This window comes from Clavelina lepadiformis, chromosome 2, assembly GCF_947623445.1.
Source record: "Clavelina lepadiformis chromosome 2, kaClaLepa1.1, whole genome shotgun sequence".
Classification (NCBI taxonomy): Eukaryota; Metazoa; Chordata; class Ascidiacea; order Aplousobranchia; family Clavelinidae; genus Clavelina; species Clavelina lepadiformis.
In genome coordinates this window covers 15,423,083-15,442,143 of record NC_135241.1, presented here as the reverse complement: position 1 = coordinate 15,442,143, position 19,061 = coordinate 15,423,083, and the positions used below count along the sequence as shown (strand labels likewise).

Below are 19,061 nucleotides of genomic sequence, written 5' to 3'. Positions count from 1 at the left end.
TTGAATGCAATTTCTCGACACTTGAAACTGTTTGGTATAAACCAAAATGACGTTAAATTTTATTTCATTAATGTTTTTTATTGTTTGTGGTCATTACAAATATACTGCTTTTTGATAGCGCTTAATACCAAACCATATTAGTTAACGGAAATATTTTCATCTGCGCCATTGCTTCATGAGCTGGTTTCCATGCAGCTCTAGCTTTAAGTACCTATGAAAGTAGGTTAGGTCTACTTATTTTACGTTGTTTTCTGCTTGGTTTGTGGTGCCTTTGTATTTTCTGCCTTCGGCCAGAAGCACTAATAAATGTGATTACGCCTTGCCCGTTGTCGAACGAGTGAACATTCTACCGATGCCTGTACTGCTGTGTAGACGTGCCTTGTTTTTACCGTTTGCAATACAATCCCGTATAATTAACTGCAGGTCTCTTCGAACTAGCAATAGAAAAGGCCGGTATCAATTATACTGACGACGTCGCTCAGCAGCATGTGCTGTACATGCTGTTTTATATAACGCTTACACCTCTAAGTCTTTTATGTTGTTGTATATACTGTAGTAACCAAACCGAAAAAGATCGTAGGCTATAGCTAAAACCTTTTCGTGTGTAACCTGAATATTCTGCTAACTAATATGCGGTTGCTGTAAAAGGCATGAATACAATTATTTAGTTTTATTCAAACACTTTAATGCGATTTGGAATAACGGTATGTTGAGATAACTTATGATACAGTTTTCTTAAGAATATTTCTAGATTTGACACAATATATCAGTGTCCTGTAAAGCTCAAGTTTTGACAAATTTAAATAACCAACAGACGAAATGAATACAATTACAACGCGCCTAAATCACTGCCCCAGATATGGAAGAAAAGGATTTAGCTTGTTTGATTAAAGCAAAAGTTGAATAATCCAATTGTATCTATCTAATTGTATAATTGTAAACCAGCAAATTATAGTTTGCTTTGATTATTTTCTGCTGATAGTGAAGAAATGCTTTCATCAATGTAACCAAGGTTTTGACAAACAGCCTCCACGTTAGAATTCCCATTTGCACAACCTTCAGTTATGTTTTTCTCCTGCGCAACATCATGTGGTTCTGGGATTTTCCCGGGTACAACGCTCAACGCAAGATCGCCCTTTCTCCGATTTTCTTCGATCACATTATTGGGTTTGGTGGAAAGATTACCTCGCTTTGATGGCAAGAGAACTTTTGCAAGTTCTATAAATGGCCACTCAATGGTTACAGATAGGATAAATGCCAAAGACAGGCTGATGCAAAGTGTACCTATAACAATAAAAAATAAAACTAATTAAATTCCAAATGCTTGGTGACCTTTGTGCATACTCGTAAATGAAACATTTTTTAGTGTACGCAATAAATAAATAACGATGTTGTTCTTTCACCAAGAAAGCAAACGATGTTGTATACCTATGTACGCATATACCAGGTTGACAGTCTGAAAATGAATCATTTCATCTTGGTAATATTTGTACCAATCTAATACCAAAAAGTGAACAACGTAGGTAGAGTAAGTCAGACGACTGAGAGGGACAAACACTTTCCAATTTAAAAACTTTGTTACAGGACCTTGAGAAGGGAAAAAGCAATTTTAAGTTATGAATGCGTACATTACTTTTATATAGTGTTTAATGGATAATAACTAAACAGTATAATAATTATCACATAGTACCTCCGTAGCCTGAAATACAAGCTACTATCACCCAGCTCACGCATACACCAAACGCAGGTCTGGCAAATGTATTATAAGTTACTGCCCAACCGGTTGCCAAGTTAGCTCCAACACTGGTTTGTGGATATAGGGCGTACATGATCGCCAAACTGCTACCAGTTGATATCAGCCATCCCGATACAACCACTAACTGCGAATTAAGCTTGCTTTCAAAATACTTTGCAGTTTACGCGAATTTTAATAGGCCTAAAGATCTTTAGTTTATCCAAAAACTGTTGTAACTTGTGTCACATTAGGTTTTAAACTCACTTTTGGCATCTTCAGTTTACCTTTGGTTACAAATAATATATATCCTGTTATCATTCCAATCATGTAAACGTGCAATCGAACCCAGGGCATATAATATATATCGTATTTAAACTTGTACTCGTAAGTCACTTCTGATTTGGTTGAGAAATAGAATCGATAATATCTGTTGGAAAACAATTTATGAATAACTTTATTTTTCGCTAAAGGCTTTTTTTCAAACGTCGTAGTTCTTGTTGCACTGTCTCAACTTACATGCTGAATTGTTGAGCATGATATATCACTGTTGGCTGGATAGCACCTTCACTTGATAGTGCTGAACAAACTGACATACTTGCAAGGGTCAGCAAGAACATCAACGTTATTCCAACTCTACGCCACCTTTATTAAGACAATTACTATACGGTCAAATTGTAAAATACACTGTTTTTCAATTTGTAGTGAAGCAATATAGATCATTAGCACTTCTTGTCAACAACATTGCTTGAATGATCTCACAAAGGGCTTCAAACTAAATTGAAAATGTTAAACAAGATAATGTATAACTGAATTGTAGTTCGTCCAATTGAACCAAAGATTAGGCTACTCCATGAAATCTAATTGCAGTGGGAATCAACGCTTATACCCTTGAACAAATTGGTGCTTTTTTCCAGTTGTAGTTTGATGTTTTTAAGTGTGAAATTTACTAGAGTGTAATTACTTTATGATTTTTTTGCATTTTATCATCGTCATTTTGTTCTAAATAATGGCTTACAGGGAATGAAATTAGGTCTAAATTTAGTTTCATTACAGTTAGTAGTCTAATAAATTAATCGAGAGATAATTTCTGTTCAAATCTCAATTTTGATGCCGGGATTACATGCATAGCTATAGCGTGCATATGCATTGTATGTATAGCACAGCAGCCGATAAGCGAAGAAGTTACTGCCGAGTCGCTTGTTGTGAAGTTGTGTGTGTCGAGTTCAACAGAGTAAAACTTTACTTGGAGAACGTAGAAACTTGACACGGAAAGTCATGCAAAAATTTTGATTTTTCCAAATATGTTATTATAGTTCTTCCCTTACAGGCTTGATGGTTGCAAATTGCAATATTATAGTTAAGTCAATCCTTTATCTTAATAGCGAAATGTTTGCAATCCAAACAAAACGTAATTCATTTTAGATTTAATGAGTCATTTAGTACACTATTATACACGACTAGAAAACCTTATTTCGATATTTAAAAGTAAGTCAATTTTTTGTGGCATATACCCTTTGACGTATAAGGTAACGTTTGTAAAAAATGCGTTGTATTGATGAGGAATGTTTCAAAACTACTTGATTTTTGTGTTTTGAAATGCCGCTTCAGCAAAATTTTGGTTCAAAAGTTTGTGTTACTTATTCAAAATGTATAACAAATCTATCACATGTACGATAGATTTGACCAAGTAATAGCAAGTGGTTTTTCCAAAAGCTGCGGTTTTAAAATGCAATGAGTTCATGTTCAATAATAATTTAAAAATTTTGAATGAGTGAAAATTTCCATTGATTGATGTTTAAGAAAATATTAGAAATTTTCTAAAAAGTTTTTTTTTACATATATAGTAACAAAATCAGTATTAGGAATATCTGTGAACGTATTTTTATTAAAACTATACCGATATAATCGGATCTAGTTTTAAAAAGTAAAATTGCATATAGTATTAATAACCTAAACTACAAATGTTTTCTAAATAGGTTATAGAAAAGAAGCTTTAATACGAATAAAGACGTCTGCGCACGAAAAGTGACTTAAAATAAGATAAGAAATAATATTAATAAGGCCCGTAAATGGTGAAATCACACGTTATGCTATATACAATAACTGTTCCGAAGTTGAAAACGACAAAAAAGTCGGACAGCAATTTCAAATTTCAATAGATTATTGTTATTAATTAAACTGAATATTGTTCTAAACTTACCAAAATAATAATAGGAGAATAAAAGGGCTCAACAAATAAAACTGCATATCCACCGCTAAATACCAACACCAGCCGAAGCACTGCAAAGTTAATACGTCATATTTGAATCCAACTTTTGGAAATTAGGCAAAAATCAATATAACTTAGAAATATATGTTTAAATATTGTTTAATATTGGTTAAAGCATGAAATTGACATTAGAAAAACAACATACTGGATTAGAAGCGGGATACAACTCGTTGATGTAGATAAGATTAGTCCACCAATAAGTCTTGCAGTTGTTATAATAGCTCATTGCATTTCCATACCATTGTGGGCCACTTGCCATCCATTTATACAACCCAACGGAGAAAAGTATCAAATAGGCATAGACAGGAGTGAGTCTGAATGAAATTTGTTGAGATACGACTTACATGAATTGGTGTAAAAAGGTGTTTACTTTATACCAAGTTCACCTGATGTATCGATGAAGGTACATCAAAGGAATGTTCATACGACCCTTGCTTTTAACGAGCTGCTTCATACCAAGGTAACAAACTAACAATCCTCCCAACAAGAAAAAAGTGTCGACAGAAAAAGTGAAATTAAAAATAGGCATAAAATCGGCTTTCGATTTCAAATATCTCCCAGTGGAAACTGGGTTGTCTGCAAAAATGCAAACCCTTGTAAAAAGTTGTTATATGAGTATTTTATGAGCTCTGAACATGACTTTAAATTTATATTGATTGCAATAAATTTATTCTTTCTCAATTTTTCATTAACTTTTATCAATGCTTATTAATGGAAAGGCAAGAGGCAGGAATTTTGTTTTAAACAAGTTCAAAACTTTTGCCACTTTCGTCACTTACCTATCTGATACATCGCGAACATAAAGACATGTCCAAGTATTATCCATGTTGTACTTAAAAATCGAATCCCATCAAGATTTTTCAAGGCTCCACGTGGCGGTTTCATGCTCAGTATTTTTTCGCCATTAGAAATAATTGAAAAACACAAGGCTATTCTTTCTATAAGAATTTAAATTTAATGCTTTTATTTCATTTGTAGGGTTTTTTCATAATTTAGCTCTAAGTGATTCACCAAGAATCTGTTGCATTAATTTTTTATTATAACCGTTTCTATAACAAATTCCTTATTTTCCAACACAACAAAAAGCTCCCAAAACATTTTATCTAACAAAACCTGTCAAATCATAATTCTATAAATTTTCAAACGCATTTTTGTCACTTACCAAGCAGACGAGGATGTTTGCTTGTGCATGAATTTTGATTGTCGTTGTTCACGCTTTCAGGAACGTTTCCGACATTTGGTTTCATGTATCGTTTCACGAGATCAACACAAGTCCCAATAAAATTCAAGGCCAACAAAATTGCGCTGATTACACTATTGACGTTGAAATGAATAGAATTTAAAGTTTTTTGCGTGTTCTATGTTTAAAGTCTGTTTTTTTCATAAATTAATTAATTATTTACAATGTTTTACTGATAATGGAGATTGCAATTAGGCTATATTCTCTATTACACTCCAACAGTATCTGCAGATGTCCAGGCTTGTTTCTCAGTGGATACTGGACAATTGACTTTGAGCAAGGGAGGAATGTAGGTTTCATTCCTGCGTCTATCTATTAATATTTCCCTAAGGATTCTTGTGATAGAGCTTTCAGAACATCCTGATGGAAAGCAAACGCCCACAGAAGCGTCTATCGGTATTCCAATAACATCCGGCTAAAGATAGCAATAACTTTAACTGTAAAATTATTCCTCATTATATTAGATATTTTACATCCAATTGTAATAGGTTATTATTGTTAGTAATTGCTTTTGATACACTAAGCTAATAACCTTTTGATTCCCTGTAAGGGAAAGTGGCTCAAGTTGGGTTACTTTTTTCAAGTTTTGTTTTTTTCTGCATTGATTAATTTTTGAACGGTATCCTTCTGTATGGAACTATAGGTATATCACCATCTATTGGTAGTCCGTTATCTTACGTTACCGTACCTTTACAGTATAAGTTAATTTGAAGCCTATAAAATAGGCCGATTTTAATTTAAACTTTAAATATATCTAAATCTAACTAGGGCCAAGGGTATATCATTGTTTAGCAAATTTTGACTTCGTAACATATGTAGCAAATAATCACATGGTTTTATTGTTTGTTGTATAGACTTATAGGCTCCTGCACTATAGGCTATAGCCTGACTTTTAAATGGTTTACCACTAAGGACTTTTTTTCGTGCTTGCGCACAACGGATTATGCAAAAGGTTTATTGACGATTTGACCCCACGGCGGGGAATAAGAGAGGACCCGCACCTTCAACATTGAAATAGTTTTCGCAATACCCATTTTAAATATCCATATCGCACTGTCATATTTTCTACGACGTCCTATTTTATGCCACTTTCCCTATTTCTACAAAGACCGCGGCTGTTTTGAAATGTTATTCACAACAAATATTAAGAACGGTATGTTATTATTTGGTAAACAAGATGTACTTTTGGCATATCTAAAAAGTGTTCATCTGATAAGTATACACGTATGTAAACAAAAGAGAAAAGTAACGACAAGAAAACACCTCGTATCGGTAACCCAAGAATGCCTGACACCATTTTCCGTCAAAAGTGGATCCTTTAGCTTGAATGCATTCGTAATAATTTCCGTACAACCGTACGTTTCCATCCAAGATACCACTTTCTTTGCGTCCCCAGGAGTCGGCCACTACATATGTTGTCAAAAAATAAATTTTCCAACATAATCAATCTTGAGGCATTTTAGCAGCAACAATAGACTATTTGCAGTCATCTGGATTTTAACATGTTAACTGTATCAAAAACTATTACTTTGCCAAGCATAAGGTTGATGCTGAAGATCCCTCAAGAATTTGGACCATTGCAGGCGACAGGTTTTTAGGTTGGATACATCATCCGTTCTTTCGAATTCATCATTGTTAGAAGATTCAATACTCCTAATAGAAAATGGCGCATGTGTTTGTAAACCGTTTGTCAAAGTCAGCATTTTGCAAATGAGCCCTATGACCAAACTTTTCGTAACAAATATGTTTTCTTTATAATTTGTTAATTTTTTCATTTTATAAAGCGTGTTTTTGTCATTATCATTAGGGTATAAATTAAATGCTTATAATGCCTGCATGTAACGTTGTAAAAATTGGTGAAAGTGAAATCGTATTTCACAATGAAATGCATGGTGTGCATTTTTATATCCTAATACTTCCAATCCAATCCGTATTAAATTAATTTTAGCGGAGTGCTGAAAAATGTTAAATAAATTGCTGATAAATATCGAAATATCACCTTTTTGCCGTTCGATACCTTAACGGCAATAGTGATGGCCGGAATAATGTGGCAGAATATGGCTGCAGGTGTGTGTGTGTGTGTGCAGTGGGGAGGGAGTGTTATATTGTCTTTCAGCCCAAAAGGAAGCCAGGCTGGTCGCAAGGTCGCAATTTTCACTTTCCGTTGTGCATTTGTCAGATTCTACTGTACAGTCTGACGTAAAGGGGTGCTATGACTGTTCAAACCTGTTTAAAGGGGTGCTAGGATGGAAAAAATTTGAGAAACGCTGTTCTAGTCATTTCATGTATTGATTCGTATTCCTTCAGGAATTTAAAACATATTATTTATGCTTAGATACCGGTAAGCCGTATACTGCCCAGTGCCTAGACGAATAATTAATAAATTCTATTGTTTTTAACTTAAATATGTATGAATAGATAAATAAATATGCATGGTTAGTCAAGCTCCTTTCATTAATACTTTTAATAAACCAACACTTTTGTAATGATCCTGGTGAGTCGGTTCGCTGTAGAAAAGTGGAAGTACCACTACCGGGCGTGAAAGGATCCACGAATTACGCAACATTTGCATCGGCATTGGAAAATACGTCAATTTTGCAAGTGAAACTATACGAAATGAAAATCTTTTTGACAAACACTGTTTTAAATAATTTCAGCTAATGGTCTTTCGTTTTGTGTTGTTAACAATTATTAGCGTTGTACATGGCCTTTAAAACGTAATGCTAATAAGCATTAATTAACAGTAAATCCCAAACATCACCATATAAACATCTTATAATTATTTATCATGCCAAACTGATGCTGCGTTGGAGGAGTCAACAAACAAACCTTAAAGTCTTTTTCAAGAACTGTATACGTCTAAATTTTAATAAATCATTGGTCTATCTTTCAAAGTTAATTACAAAATCTTGATTAAGGACATCATGTATAGGATATATAACAGCATATTACTCATAGGGGGAAGGTGGTGTAAAGCGGACCAACGGGGTAAGGTGGCACACCCTTCTTATTTTCTTAATAAAGTTTTTTAACCGCGCGGATACCACTAAGTTTAGTGAAGCATGACATAACGTGGTTGCACACGCCATTATTCGAGGTTACGTGGAAAAGAAGGCAAGAAAAGGCACGGAATTCGTTTTTTGTACTCTCTGATCTATTGAAAGGTATGTCTTGTAATTTAGATTTTATTTTACATGCATAAGGTAGAAGTTTGGTTGAATGGTAGAGAGGACTTTTACTGTATCACGTACGCATTACATAGGTTCATTCCGCTTACTGACTAGCCAAAATTTGGCCAACAGTCAAAATAATAGTAACCAAGGGGTGGGGGTAAAGTGGACCTATGATCCTGATCCTGATCCTGATCCTGATCCATATTGATCCTGTTCCAACCAACACCGAATCTTACTCCGTTAATGTTAGTTCAACTAGCATTGACTTGTGTGATGGCAGAAATATTGGCTTAGATGCGACTGGTCTTCCCGAGATGCCTGAATCGTTACCTGCACAGCCAATAGATGTAGCCCAACCGTCCTCTCCTGAAGATGCAAATTCCAGTTTCACAATTATAAGTCCTGTTGAAGTGCTTCCTATGCCGAAAGCAGCTCACACTCGCCAAAAGAGGAAGTTTAAGAGAGGTGCAACTGCTATTTTAACCAGTTCACCATACAAGAAGCAGTTGGCTGCAACGAATCGTAGCCAATCCGCGGTATCTGGCAACAGCAGTAAAACAAGTTCATCGAAAAAGCGTTCTATGAAGAAAGCTAAGGTTTCCAGGTCTTCAATGCAGCAGAAGGACACAGTCGATGAAAGTGATAACAACGTAGATGCAGAATGCTTTTACTGCAACGAAATGTATTCCAAATCATCCGAGAATGATGGGTGGATCCAGTGCTCCAAATGCATGCGATGGGCGCATGAAGCCTGCTCTGGGTGTAATGAAGAGGATGACAACTTTATTTGTGAATTATGTTTTTAAAAATTGATGGTGAACTGCGATTACTTTCATAACTACTTCGCTTATGATGACAATTCGTAAATAAATTGATTGTGATGTGGAACAAATTGCCTTGTTTACTCAAAACTTACGGTGGTCCACTTTACCCCACACATAAAAAAAGGTAAAGTGGACTATTGGAGGTGCTTTTAAATCAAAAAAATTTTATGTAAGAAAGCAAGCAATCAATAAAAGGGCACTTCAAAAATTAGCGAAATACCTTAGAGTTAACTCTCAAAACAAACAAGTCAAATGTTTTGGTGAAATCAGTGACTTGTAACGATTAAGCCTTAGGTGGTCCGCTTTACCCCACCCTCCTCTACATTACGAAGTGGCAAGAAATAATTTTGGAGTAATTAATACATCAGTTTGGTTCTTAAACTGACCCATTTTGTACTTTTTATTGGGTTGCGTATTACATAAATACTTTATACAAAGTCATATAATCTCTAAGTTTTTACAACGAAGCATTTATACGAATTTATCTGGTTACAGGCAGGCTTTGCATTATCATTATAACATAACTAGATACACCAGCACGTAGTCATAAAAGGTATATTGGGTACTGCTAAGAATATCAGTGTACTTGCTTGGATAACGCTTCCAGAATGTCAGGAAAATCTTCATTTCTTCTATTTAACCTTTGCAAGAAATTAGTAAGACGATCATAGTTTTCGATATGATTGTATCGAAATGTTTCACCGTTGTACATTGCCTTTCCATTATAAGAATAGTCAACTGGCTGGTAGCTACTAGTCTCATAGCAGAAAAAAAACAGCAGACCTATTATACAACCAAGCCTCATTTTCATACGCAGTTTTCTAAAAAATGCAATCTGTTTTGGAAAATATAACTTCGTAATGAATTTCTTCTGAATTAGTATCTGAAACAATAATTATTTTTAGTAATCAATCACAAAGGTTGCGCTGCCAGGTCCTACAAAATAAAACTAATTCAAGTCATATATCATAATACTATGCATATAATGGGTAATATGAATTATCGAAAAGATATAGGGTTATGGTTTGTTTAAATGCAGTCATTTTTATATAAAAATACACTATTCAAACATGCGCAGGCCTTTTTCTAGTTTAGAACTTTAAAGACTCTCTAGTATCGGGCTAATTAAACATTAAAATATCTCTTTCGTTTATGATTCTCGTATTGTGTTGCTTTTTATTGTTCTAATGTAATATGACATTGATGTGATAAGACAAGACACTGACTGAACACCAATTTCATATTATCTACCATGAATCTAAACGATGTTACAAACATGACATTTTGGCGATCTCATTTTATAAGTGTGAAACCTGCCACAGGTGTGAAATCTATTCCCGGTTTGCTGGTTACTCTACTAATTCAATTATTTACTCAAAACCTGAAGAAGTTACTTATAGCGGTTACATGGTTACTTATCTTCAGTTCCTTGCAGTTTAAGTTGGTTACCAGTTATCTGGTTATTTTATTTATTCATGGTTTCTTATTCGCTGCTGAAGTTGGTTAGCGGTTTTCTAGTTGCTTATCTAGTTACATATTCGCAATCCAGGTGGTTTACCTGTCAAATCACTTGCTACCTTTTGAAAAAGACATGATATTAAATACTAAAATAGCTTGCCGAAGTTTCTCCAAGTACAGTACGTAAACTTTGTTCAATGCAATAATCGCGCAACTTTTTGCTAATAAACTAATATTAGCTTTGTCATTGTTGGGTAATGCTTTACCGTTATCTATAACGTTTGCCATGGGCATAACGTTTTTGTCACGCTAGCAGTCACAAGATCTCGTAATCCATGTTTGTTTGTCAGCTAGTTGCTTAACAATAAAACAACAATCCAATGACGTCAAACTTTTACAACTCCTGCATACAGAAGAACGTTGACCCAAGGGAATCACCAGTGATTTTGTTACATTAAACCCGGGTTCGAATACCATTATAACGACAAGTCGTAATGCTACATACAGATAAAAAACAATGATAAAAACTGTATCACTTTAACAACTTGTTTTTGGACATCCAGCGACAGAGGTTTTAGTAATTGTGCCATTTACTTTATTACTATAGACTTGTAACAATGTTTTCTCGTATGCTTCGCTTTCTTCTTTGTTAACTACATTGAAAATCGAAAAAAAAAACATGATTAAAAGTAGTAAAACCAATATATAAGCCAATAAAACGAATATGAGAGTATGGAATGCCGTTACCGCAAAAAATCACTTGTTTGGAGAAATTTTTAAAAAATCGCTGAAGGGTTTTGAAGGGTTCTTTTTGAACTAATCAACATATTTTTTATCAAGACTGTTCAACTAATAATTTGTTTTGTGGTAAAATATGCAAGTTAAGCCTACGACAAAATTACGTGAAATATTTTTGATTTTCCGCTCACTTATTAGAATAAATGTGTTAACAGAATATAGATTACACTCTTTTATTTTGCCTAACCGATAAATAATTGGTTTAACTGAAACTGCGGTTTGCTAAATGTGATCAGAAAAAAGTTCTAATTTGTAAAACGTAATGTTTAAAATGTTATAAATTGAAATAAGTTAACATGTTCAAAAATTTTCGATTTACGAAAAATTTAGTTTTATGAAGTATGATAATTCGAAAATTGTCTTCCCTGAAAACTGATGATTTGCAAAAAAGCAATCTATGAAAGTTGTGATTTGAAATAGGGCAATTTGTTGAAAACAAGGATGATTTGCAACATGTCGCTTTTCAGAAGTCATTACTGAGAAAATGAGATCACTTATACGAAAATACTCGACTTCATTTGAGTATTAAAAGGTAAACGACTTAACTTGAAAACATTACTGACAATTGTTATAAATCAAAAGCGCTTTCATTTCAAATTTGTCTCCAAACAACAAAGAGTTGTGAAAATTTACTTAGGGCTATTTACTTAGCTGTTCATTGTACTAATACGATTCGTATTTTACTATATGCCGCTTTGCGTATGAAATTTTGTTATTGCCGTTTTAAAATCTCTTGAAGTGGTTGAAACGATGGGTTGCGATATAAAATTCTTTCAATAAGCATAAATATAAGACTATATGGTAACAGATATCAAATAACGTAATGGAGTTGTACTGTGATAATAACAAATTTCATTGACTACTATTGTGGCGGCTTGGCTCGCTTTTGTAAAATCATTACGACATTCTTAGAAATGTGTTTTCCAGAACAATTGGAGTTTTTAAACTTTCAGTTCCGCCACATCATTCTTAGGAAGGAGTTTTCCAGCTAGTAATTGGAGTTTATAATCTTGCTTTTCAAAACACTGCAAACTACCGTTGGTATATTTGTAAACTTGCTACGAATAATTTCGTGTGAAAGCTCCTTATTTGTACGTTACCAAGTCGCTTCCAAGAAACTGTTTCCAACTAAACCGAATGTAATTTGCATTGCAAACGCACCGTTTTTCACGTCCACACGCCTTGAAATGTTCATGCCTTTTTTGTCATATATTTCCGCCACATCGCAGCACGTATTATAAGCTTGAACTTCTGTGCGAGACTCCGGAGAGCCTCAGACACAAACGGTGACGCAGACGTGAATCAGTAGACATCGTGCAAACAGTCGCATGACTTGTGTTCTTGGTTATTTGTAATGTTGAGAAAGTGTACAGCACCTACAATAAAAGCCTTTTCTGGCAAACGGTATTTGTTATAATATAATACGAACGTTCGGCTGTCAGAAAGGTTAGAGAATTCTAACCGCACGCAACAATAGAGTCAGATACTAATGTAGTAGGTTAACTAAGTCAATAACGTAACGTAAGCTAAGACCGATAAACTCTGTATCTGCATCTGTCGGCATCAACCTCTACATCCTAAAACGACCCCAACCTCTACATTTCTGGTGACAACCCGACGTTCCGACATTTCTAGTGACGACCGACGTTCTGGTGACAACCCGACGTTCAAGTGACCACCGACGATCTTGTGTCAAAAACGACGCGTTTCAATTCTCACAGCCGTTCTTCACTGGTAAGTGGATTTTTCACTTTTTATACAACTAGTTGCAACCATAGCTTGTAATGCATGCTCATCGGCCTGTACGTTATTAACTTAGCTTAAGCTATTCTTATTGTGCTGCATTGTGCTGCATTGTGCTGCAGTTTGAAATAAAAGTTCTTGTTGTAAAATATATTTTGGTTCAATTGTGAACAATTTTTGCGGTGCGCCGCCTAAAACATTTTTTATCGGTTTTGATAAATGTCACAACCCACGCCGACACAACGAAAAGTTACTTCGGTGACTGGCAAAGCTAAGACAGAATACCACATGAGCACACGATCAACCGACCGTTCCAACGAGTCAAGCAATAATACAACTATGTCGAACGAAAACGGGGAGGGATCTGCAAATACTCCCGATAATGGCATTGCTGGACCGTCTGGTCTGGGTGCTAATAACCAATTACGGACAAATACGCAACCACAGAACAATACTTTGCGAAACGATTTGTTTTCACACGTTAAACTTCCTACCTTTTGGAAATTCAATCCCGAAGCGTGGATTTCTCACCTTGAACATAAATTTTCTCTCTATCAAATCACTTCTCAAACTAATCGTTACTTGTTAGCGGTAGAGGCAATTCCTGCGAAAGACCTCGCGCTCCTTCGGTTACCTTCGGCGTCAGCACAGAACTGCTACGACATATTGATCAATGAAATCTTGAGAAACTTTGATAAACGTGAGGACCATTTAGATTTTTTGTTGGCGGACCTGACGCTGCACGATCAGTCCCCCAAACATTTAATGCGCGAATTAATGAGTGCAGTAGGTCAAGAGAATCTTACTCCGCCAGTCGTCAAACTAATTCGTGCAAAGTTTCTTAAAGCGTTACCACCAGACGTCGCAATTGCGTTAGCCAGCGTGGAAAACCACGATCTCCAGAACCTTGCAAGCAAGGCCCACGAAATCTTGCTGCTTAAACAACCAAAAACTTCTTCGCACAACCTTTCTCTTGCTATCACTGATACGGATGACATTGATTACCCAATGCAACCACAAATACAGCAAATTCAATTGTCTAAACCACCGCGCTATACACAATCTAACGCTAACAATGAATCTAAGAGTTCCGGGCAAAGAAATACGAATTTCACAAATCAAAATTCACCAAACCAACGCAATTCATTTAACTCAACATGGCAACAACGATCACCACGCACAAACAATGGACAGTTTCACAAATCATACAGCAACAACGGTTTTAATCGAGATAATCGCCGACAAAATGGTTCCTTTTTTCCTAATAAACGCAAATATAATTTTTCACATTCATCCCCCACATTTCAGAAACCAGACTACCAACGTAGCAGTTACCCTTGCGCGTCTGATGCTTCTAATGGCTTATGTTATTACCACGCCCGCTTCGGTAGGGATGCGCGCCGCTGTCACCCAACTTGTAGCATGTGGGAAAACCAATCCCGCCCAACAAAAAACATGTGGCGATCGACGCAACATTAACCCCGTCAGTCCCGTCGATCGCATCAACAATAAAAAGAGGCTGCCCCTTGCTAACTGTATATGATCACGCCAATAGTATTCACTTTTATGTAGATAGCGCGGCAGCAACTTCTCTTTTGTCCGCTAGTTTAGCTGACGTATCAAACCGCAAACCGCAAACTCCGCTTTTCGCTGCTAACAGCACGCCAATTACTACGTATGGCACTACACAACTTAATGTTTCTCTTCACCCTCGTTTTTCTTATCCCTTTGAATTTGTGCTTGCGGACACACCTTTTTGCATATTGGGGTTGGACTTTCTCACTGAATACAACTTTGTTTTGGATCTTAAAGCTAAACTTCTGATAGACGTACCAAACCAACAGCAATATACGTTAGAGCCTGTTGAAAGTGATCCTGTTCGCATATCCATTCTCAGCCAAATAGATCCTGTTGCAGACCTTTTACATCAATTTCCAGACTTGCAAAAACCCATGTCAGCTGTTAAACCGGTGAAGCATTCCATCGTTCACCACATCCATACCACAGGTTCGCCAGTACGTGCGCGTCCACGTCGATATAGCCCAGAAACAATGCAGATCTTAAAGAAAGAAATTGACAGCTTGCTGGAACGAGAAATTATCCGCTACAGTGATTCTCCCTATGGAAGTCCGGCCTTGCTCGTTCCTAAAGGCTCTTCTGGCAATAAATATCGTCTTGTCGTTGATTATAAATTAGTCAACAAACAAACAATCGACAGCTGTTATCCCCTTCCGTTCTTACATAGTTTTTCCGATGTTTTGTATGGTAAAACTGTCTTCTCCAAGTTAGATCTCCAACACGCATTTCATCAAATAAAAGTGGCTCCAGAAGATGTCCATAAAACGGCGTTTGTTTGCCCTCTTGGACAATTTGAATATACAAGACTTCCGTTCGGTTTGTCCGGCGCCCCACGGACGTTTTCCAGACTCATAGGAGAAGTGGTACGGCCGCTTCAGCACCTTGGAATCTTTGCTTACCTCGATGATATCATCATTGGAAGTAGTAACCTGTCAGAACATCTTGAACATCTTAAGCTGCTTTTTCAACGTCTTGAGGAATTTGGCTTAACGCTGAATTTAGACAAAAGTGAATTCAACCGCAAGTCTCTTGACTACCTTGGCCATCACATAAATTCTGAAGGTATACGACCTACTCAAGAAAAAGTGCAGGCCATTCTTGATTACCCACAGCCACAAACCTGCAAACAGCTGAAACGTTACTTGGGAATTTATTGCTATTATTTTCGTTTTCTGAAGCATTGTTCTACCACCTTGCAACCACTTTACAAGCTCGTTCCGAACAGTCGCAGCAAACGCGCGGCTCCTTTAACATGGAATGTCGAAGCCGAACGCAATTGCAATTGCAAGGAATTGCAAGGAAATCAACTTGTTCCTTTGGCCTTCTTTTCAAGACAGCTGAGCGCTAGTCAACGTAAATACAGTTGCTTTGACAGAGAACTGTTGGCCGCTTACAAGTCAATACGTCATTTCCGCTACTTCTTGACAGGCCGACAATTCACTTTGCGTACAGACCACCTCCCTCTGGTTTCAAGTCTCGGTAAGCTCTCCGAACATTACTCTCCAAGACAGTTCCGACAATTGTTGTTCGTTTCAGAATACACAACAACCATTGAGCACATCAAAGGCTCTGCCAACGTTGTGGCGGACCTCTTGTCAAGGTCTCAACCTTCGGCACCCAACATTAATACTCTCTCCGATCTTCCGCCTCCGTTAGAGTATGAGAAAATAGCACAAGCACAAGCCAATGATCCTGCTATTCAAAGACTACGCACCGCAACAACATCACTCAAACTTCAAGACTGCAAGCTGCCCAATAATAACTTTACCATTCTTTGTGACGTGTCCACTGACACAGAGCGTGTTCTGGTTTCTTCCTCCTTCCAACGTCAAGTCTTTCTGCACTTACATAATTTATCGCATCCTGGAAAAAAAGCCACAATTAAGCTCATCAAGGAAAGATTTATATGGATAGGGATGTGTAAACAAATCGCTACCTGGGTTCAACAATGCCCAAACTGCCAGGAAGGAAAAATTTTCCGTCACACAAAAACCGCACCGGGGACATTTAAAATTCCCTACGGACGATTTTCTGATGTTGCAATTGACTTGATTGGACCACTTCCAACCTCACGCGGTTACAAATACATCCTTACGTGTATAGACCGATATACGCGTTTCGTTCAAGCCATACCACTTCCTGATGCCACCACGGAAACCGTTGCTGCTTACTTTGTTAATCATTGGTGTTCCTTGGTCGGTGTTCCAATCATCCTCACAAGTGATCGTGGACCATGTTTCATAAGTTCCGCTTGGGCGGAAATTATGCGCTTGCTTGGTATTCAACATAAACTGACAACCGCTTACCACCCCATGTCCAATGGAATTACGGAACGTGCAAATGCAGAGATCAAGCGCGCCATCAAGTGTTCAGACGAACCTGAGCGTTGGTTTCACAAATTAGGTTTTATTGTCTTGGCTCTGCGTAATCGCTATCTTCAGGATTTGAAATGTACACCTGCTGAGTTAGCTTTTGGACACACCTTACGGCTCCCAGGTGGTTTCTTTTCTGATTCCAAGCTTGCCTCTGCAGTTCCTACATCCAGCTACCTCGGTGCCTACCGAGACTTCATCAACGACCTTCAGTTTACTCCAACGACCGCTCATACAAAATTCATGCAGTCCTACGTGCATCCGGATTTGAAACATTGTGACCGCGTTTATGTTAGATGCGATCATGTCAAACGTGCGTTAGAACGCCCTTATGTTGGTCCTTTTCCAGTATTGGAAAGATACGAAAAATATTTTGTAATATCCCGTCATGGCAAACCGGATCGCGTCTCACTCGACCGTCTCAAACCTAGCTATACAATTGATATTGATGCTCCCTCACCATCATCCTCCTCGCATCAACAAAATTTTTCTTTGCAGACTCGACATCCTGCTCCTCAGTCAGTTTCCGCTACTTCAGCGAAACAGCAAACGACACCACCTACTGTCACTGATCCTGATTCTATAAAACCGCCTGAAGTTGTAAAGACTTCTCGGACTGGTCGCAAAATCATTCCACCGAAACGTTTCTCTGACTGAAAACACAACATGTTCGTTTGTCTGCTGCTTACGTGTTTCTTTTTGTTCACATCCGCCGCTCAGACGAATCTTCATCCGGACACACAGAAATTTCTGTTATGTCAGCGTTCGCATTCTCTCGGGTTATATACCTTTGATGACGACATACATTGTCAAACGCAGACACCCTTCTCCATACACAACTGCTCTGCTACCGTGTTTGCTCCAGATCTGCATCTCCAGAAGATTCCGGCAACAGTTTGCACTTCACAGATTACTTCCTGGAGCACAACTTACTTCTTTTTTGGGAGTTATCAAAAATCGGCCAACACCTTTGACGCACACCCACCGTACAACCCAGAATGTTCGTCGTGGAATGAAACCAAAGTTTCATCACATGGCCCACTGATCCTGTCTAACCCTGCGGCGTACTCAACACGCAATGCAGTCCATTATAAGTTTGTCTGGCCGACTTCAGCTTCTGGAACGGTAACAAACGACTTCTTGTTTCACACTACAATTTACTACGATTACGTCACGGACACAATGACGTCGTCTCTTGGATCTCTTGCATCGTGCTCAATCGAGCGTGGATACTGCTTAACGGGCAATCGTATGTTTATATGGCGAGTACCTTCGCATATAAACTGCCCACCAACCAAGCCTCTTGGGACTCACAAGATGCTCCTCCATTACAACTCTACGTCCTTATATAGAGTTTCCTTACCTGATCTCGGGATCTCGGTACATCACTGGAGGAAATGCTCCTCTCGTGCGAAAAACTGCTATGGCAAACATATTCACTGCGACAACAACAACTTTATCTTTCGCTACCAACAATGTACAGAGCTGGACAGACTCGCTCTTTTTCGTCCTAACCGGCTAAGGCGTGCCCCTTTTCGAACGCCATACTCTCAATTCGAGCGACTTTTTGCAACCTTCGACACGCAGCAGGACGACCTTATTTCAGAAGTTCTTACTACCTTCAACGAAGAGAACAAGTTCCTACATTGCCAACTCACGAAGCTAATTGGCACACTCTACAAAGCAATTGGGAAGATCTTCCCTACTGAGATACTCACTACTACTCTTGGACATCAAACCATGGGTTCCAGCCTTGGAGATTTTATGTCCAGAGCAGCATGTCACTCTATCAACGGTACCGTCTTACCGTCACTTGCGTACCGAAACGCATTCAGCCAACGTCCTCTCATCAAATATCGCGATCAAAACGG

The 19,061-nt window shown here is 37.5% G+C and overlaps 1 protein-coding gene across 2 annotated transcripts; it reads right to left on the bottom strand.

Moving 5' to 3' along the window:
* Positions 1-655: 655 nt before the first annotated feature.
* LOC143447147 (nose resistant to fluoxetine protein 6-like) lies at positions 656-10,098 on the bottom strand. Of its 2 annotated transcripts, none has more exons than XM_076947094.1 (14): positions 9,828-10,098; positions 6,773-6,897; positions 6,508-6,650; positions 5,457-5,659; positions 5,167-5,318; positions 4,784-4,942; positions 4,391-4,580; positions 4,150-4,318; positions 3,936-4,015; positions 2,252-2,377; positions 2,000-2,162; positions 1,691-1,880; positions 1,429-1,587; positions 656-1,284 (listed from the first exon to the last, which is right to left on the bottom strand). In XM_076947094.1, the coding sequence occupies exons 1-14, from the start codon at positions 9,866-9,868 to the stop codon at positions 950-952; spliced, it is 2,235 nt and encodes a 744-aa protein (XP_076803209.1). In that variant the 5' UTR covers positions 9,869-10,098; the 3' UTR covers positions 656-949. The 2 variants fall into 2 exon arrangements, with proteins under 2 accessions (XP_076803209.1, XP_076803208.1); XM_076947093.1 differs by having other exon boundaries at positions 9,832-10,098.
* Positions 10,099-19,061: the final 8,963 nt, after the last annotated feature.

Bases quoted from the DNA above. Each gene is read 5' to 3' on its own strand.
- LOC143447147 (XM_076947093.1), bottom strand. From the start codon at position 10,052: ATGAAAATGAGGCTTGGTTGTATAATAGGTCTGCTGTTTTTTTTCTGC. The intron at 6,898-9,831 runs GCAAGTACACTG...ATTTTCTATTAG, and splicing joins ATTCTGGAAGCGTTATCCAA to GAGTATTGAATCTTCTAACA. The intron at 2,378-3,935 runs GTAAGTTTAGAA...GTCTTAATAAAG, and splicing joins ATTCTCCTATTATTATTTTG to GTGGCGTAGAGTTGGAATAA.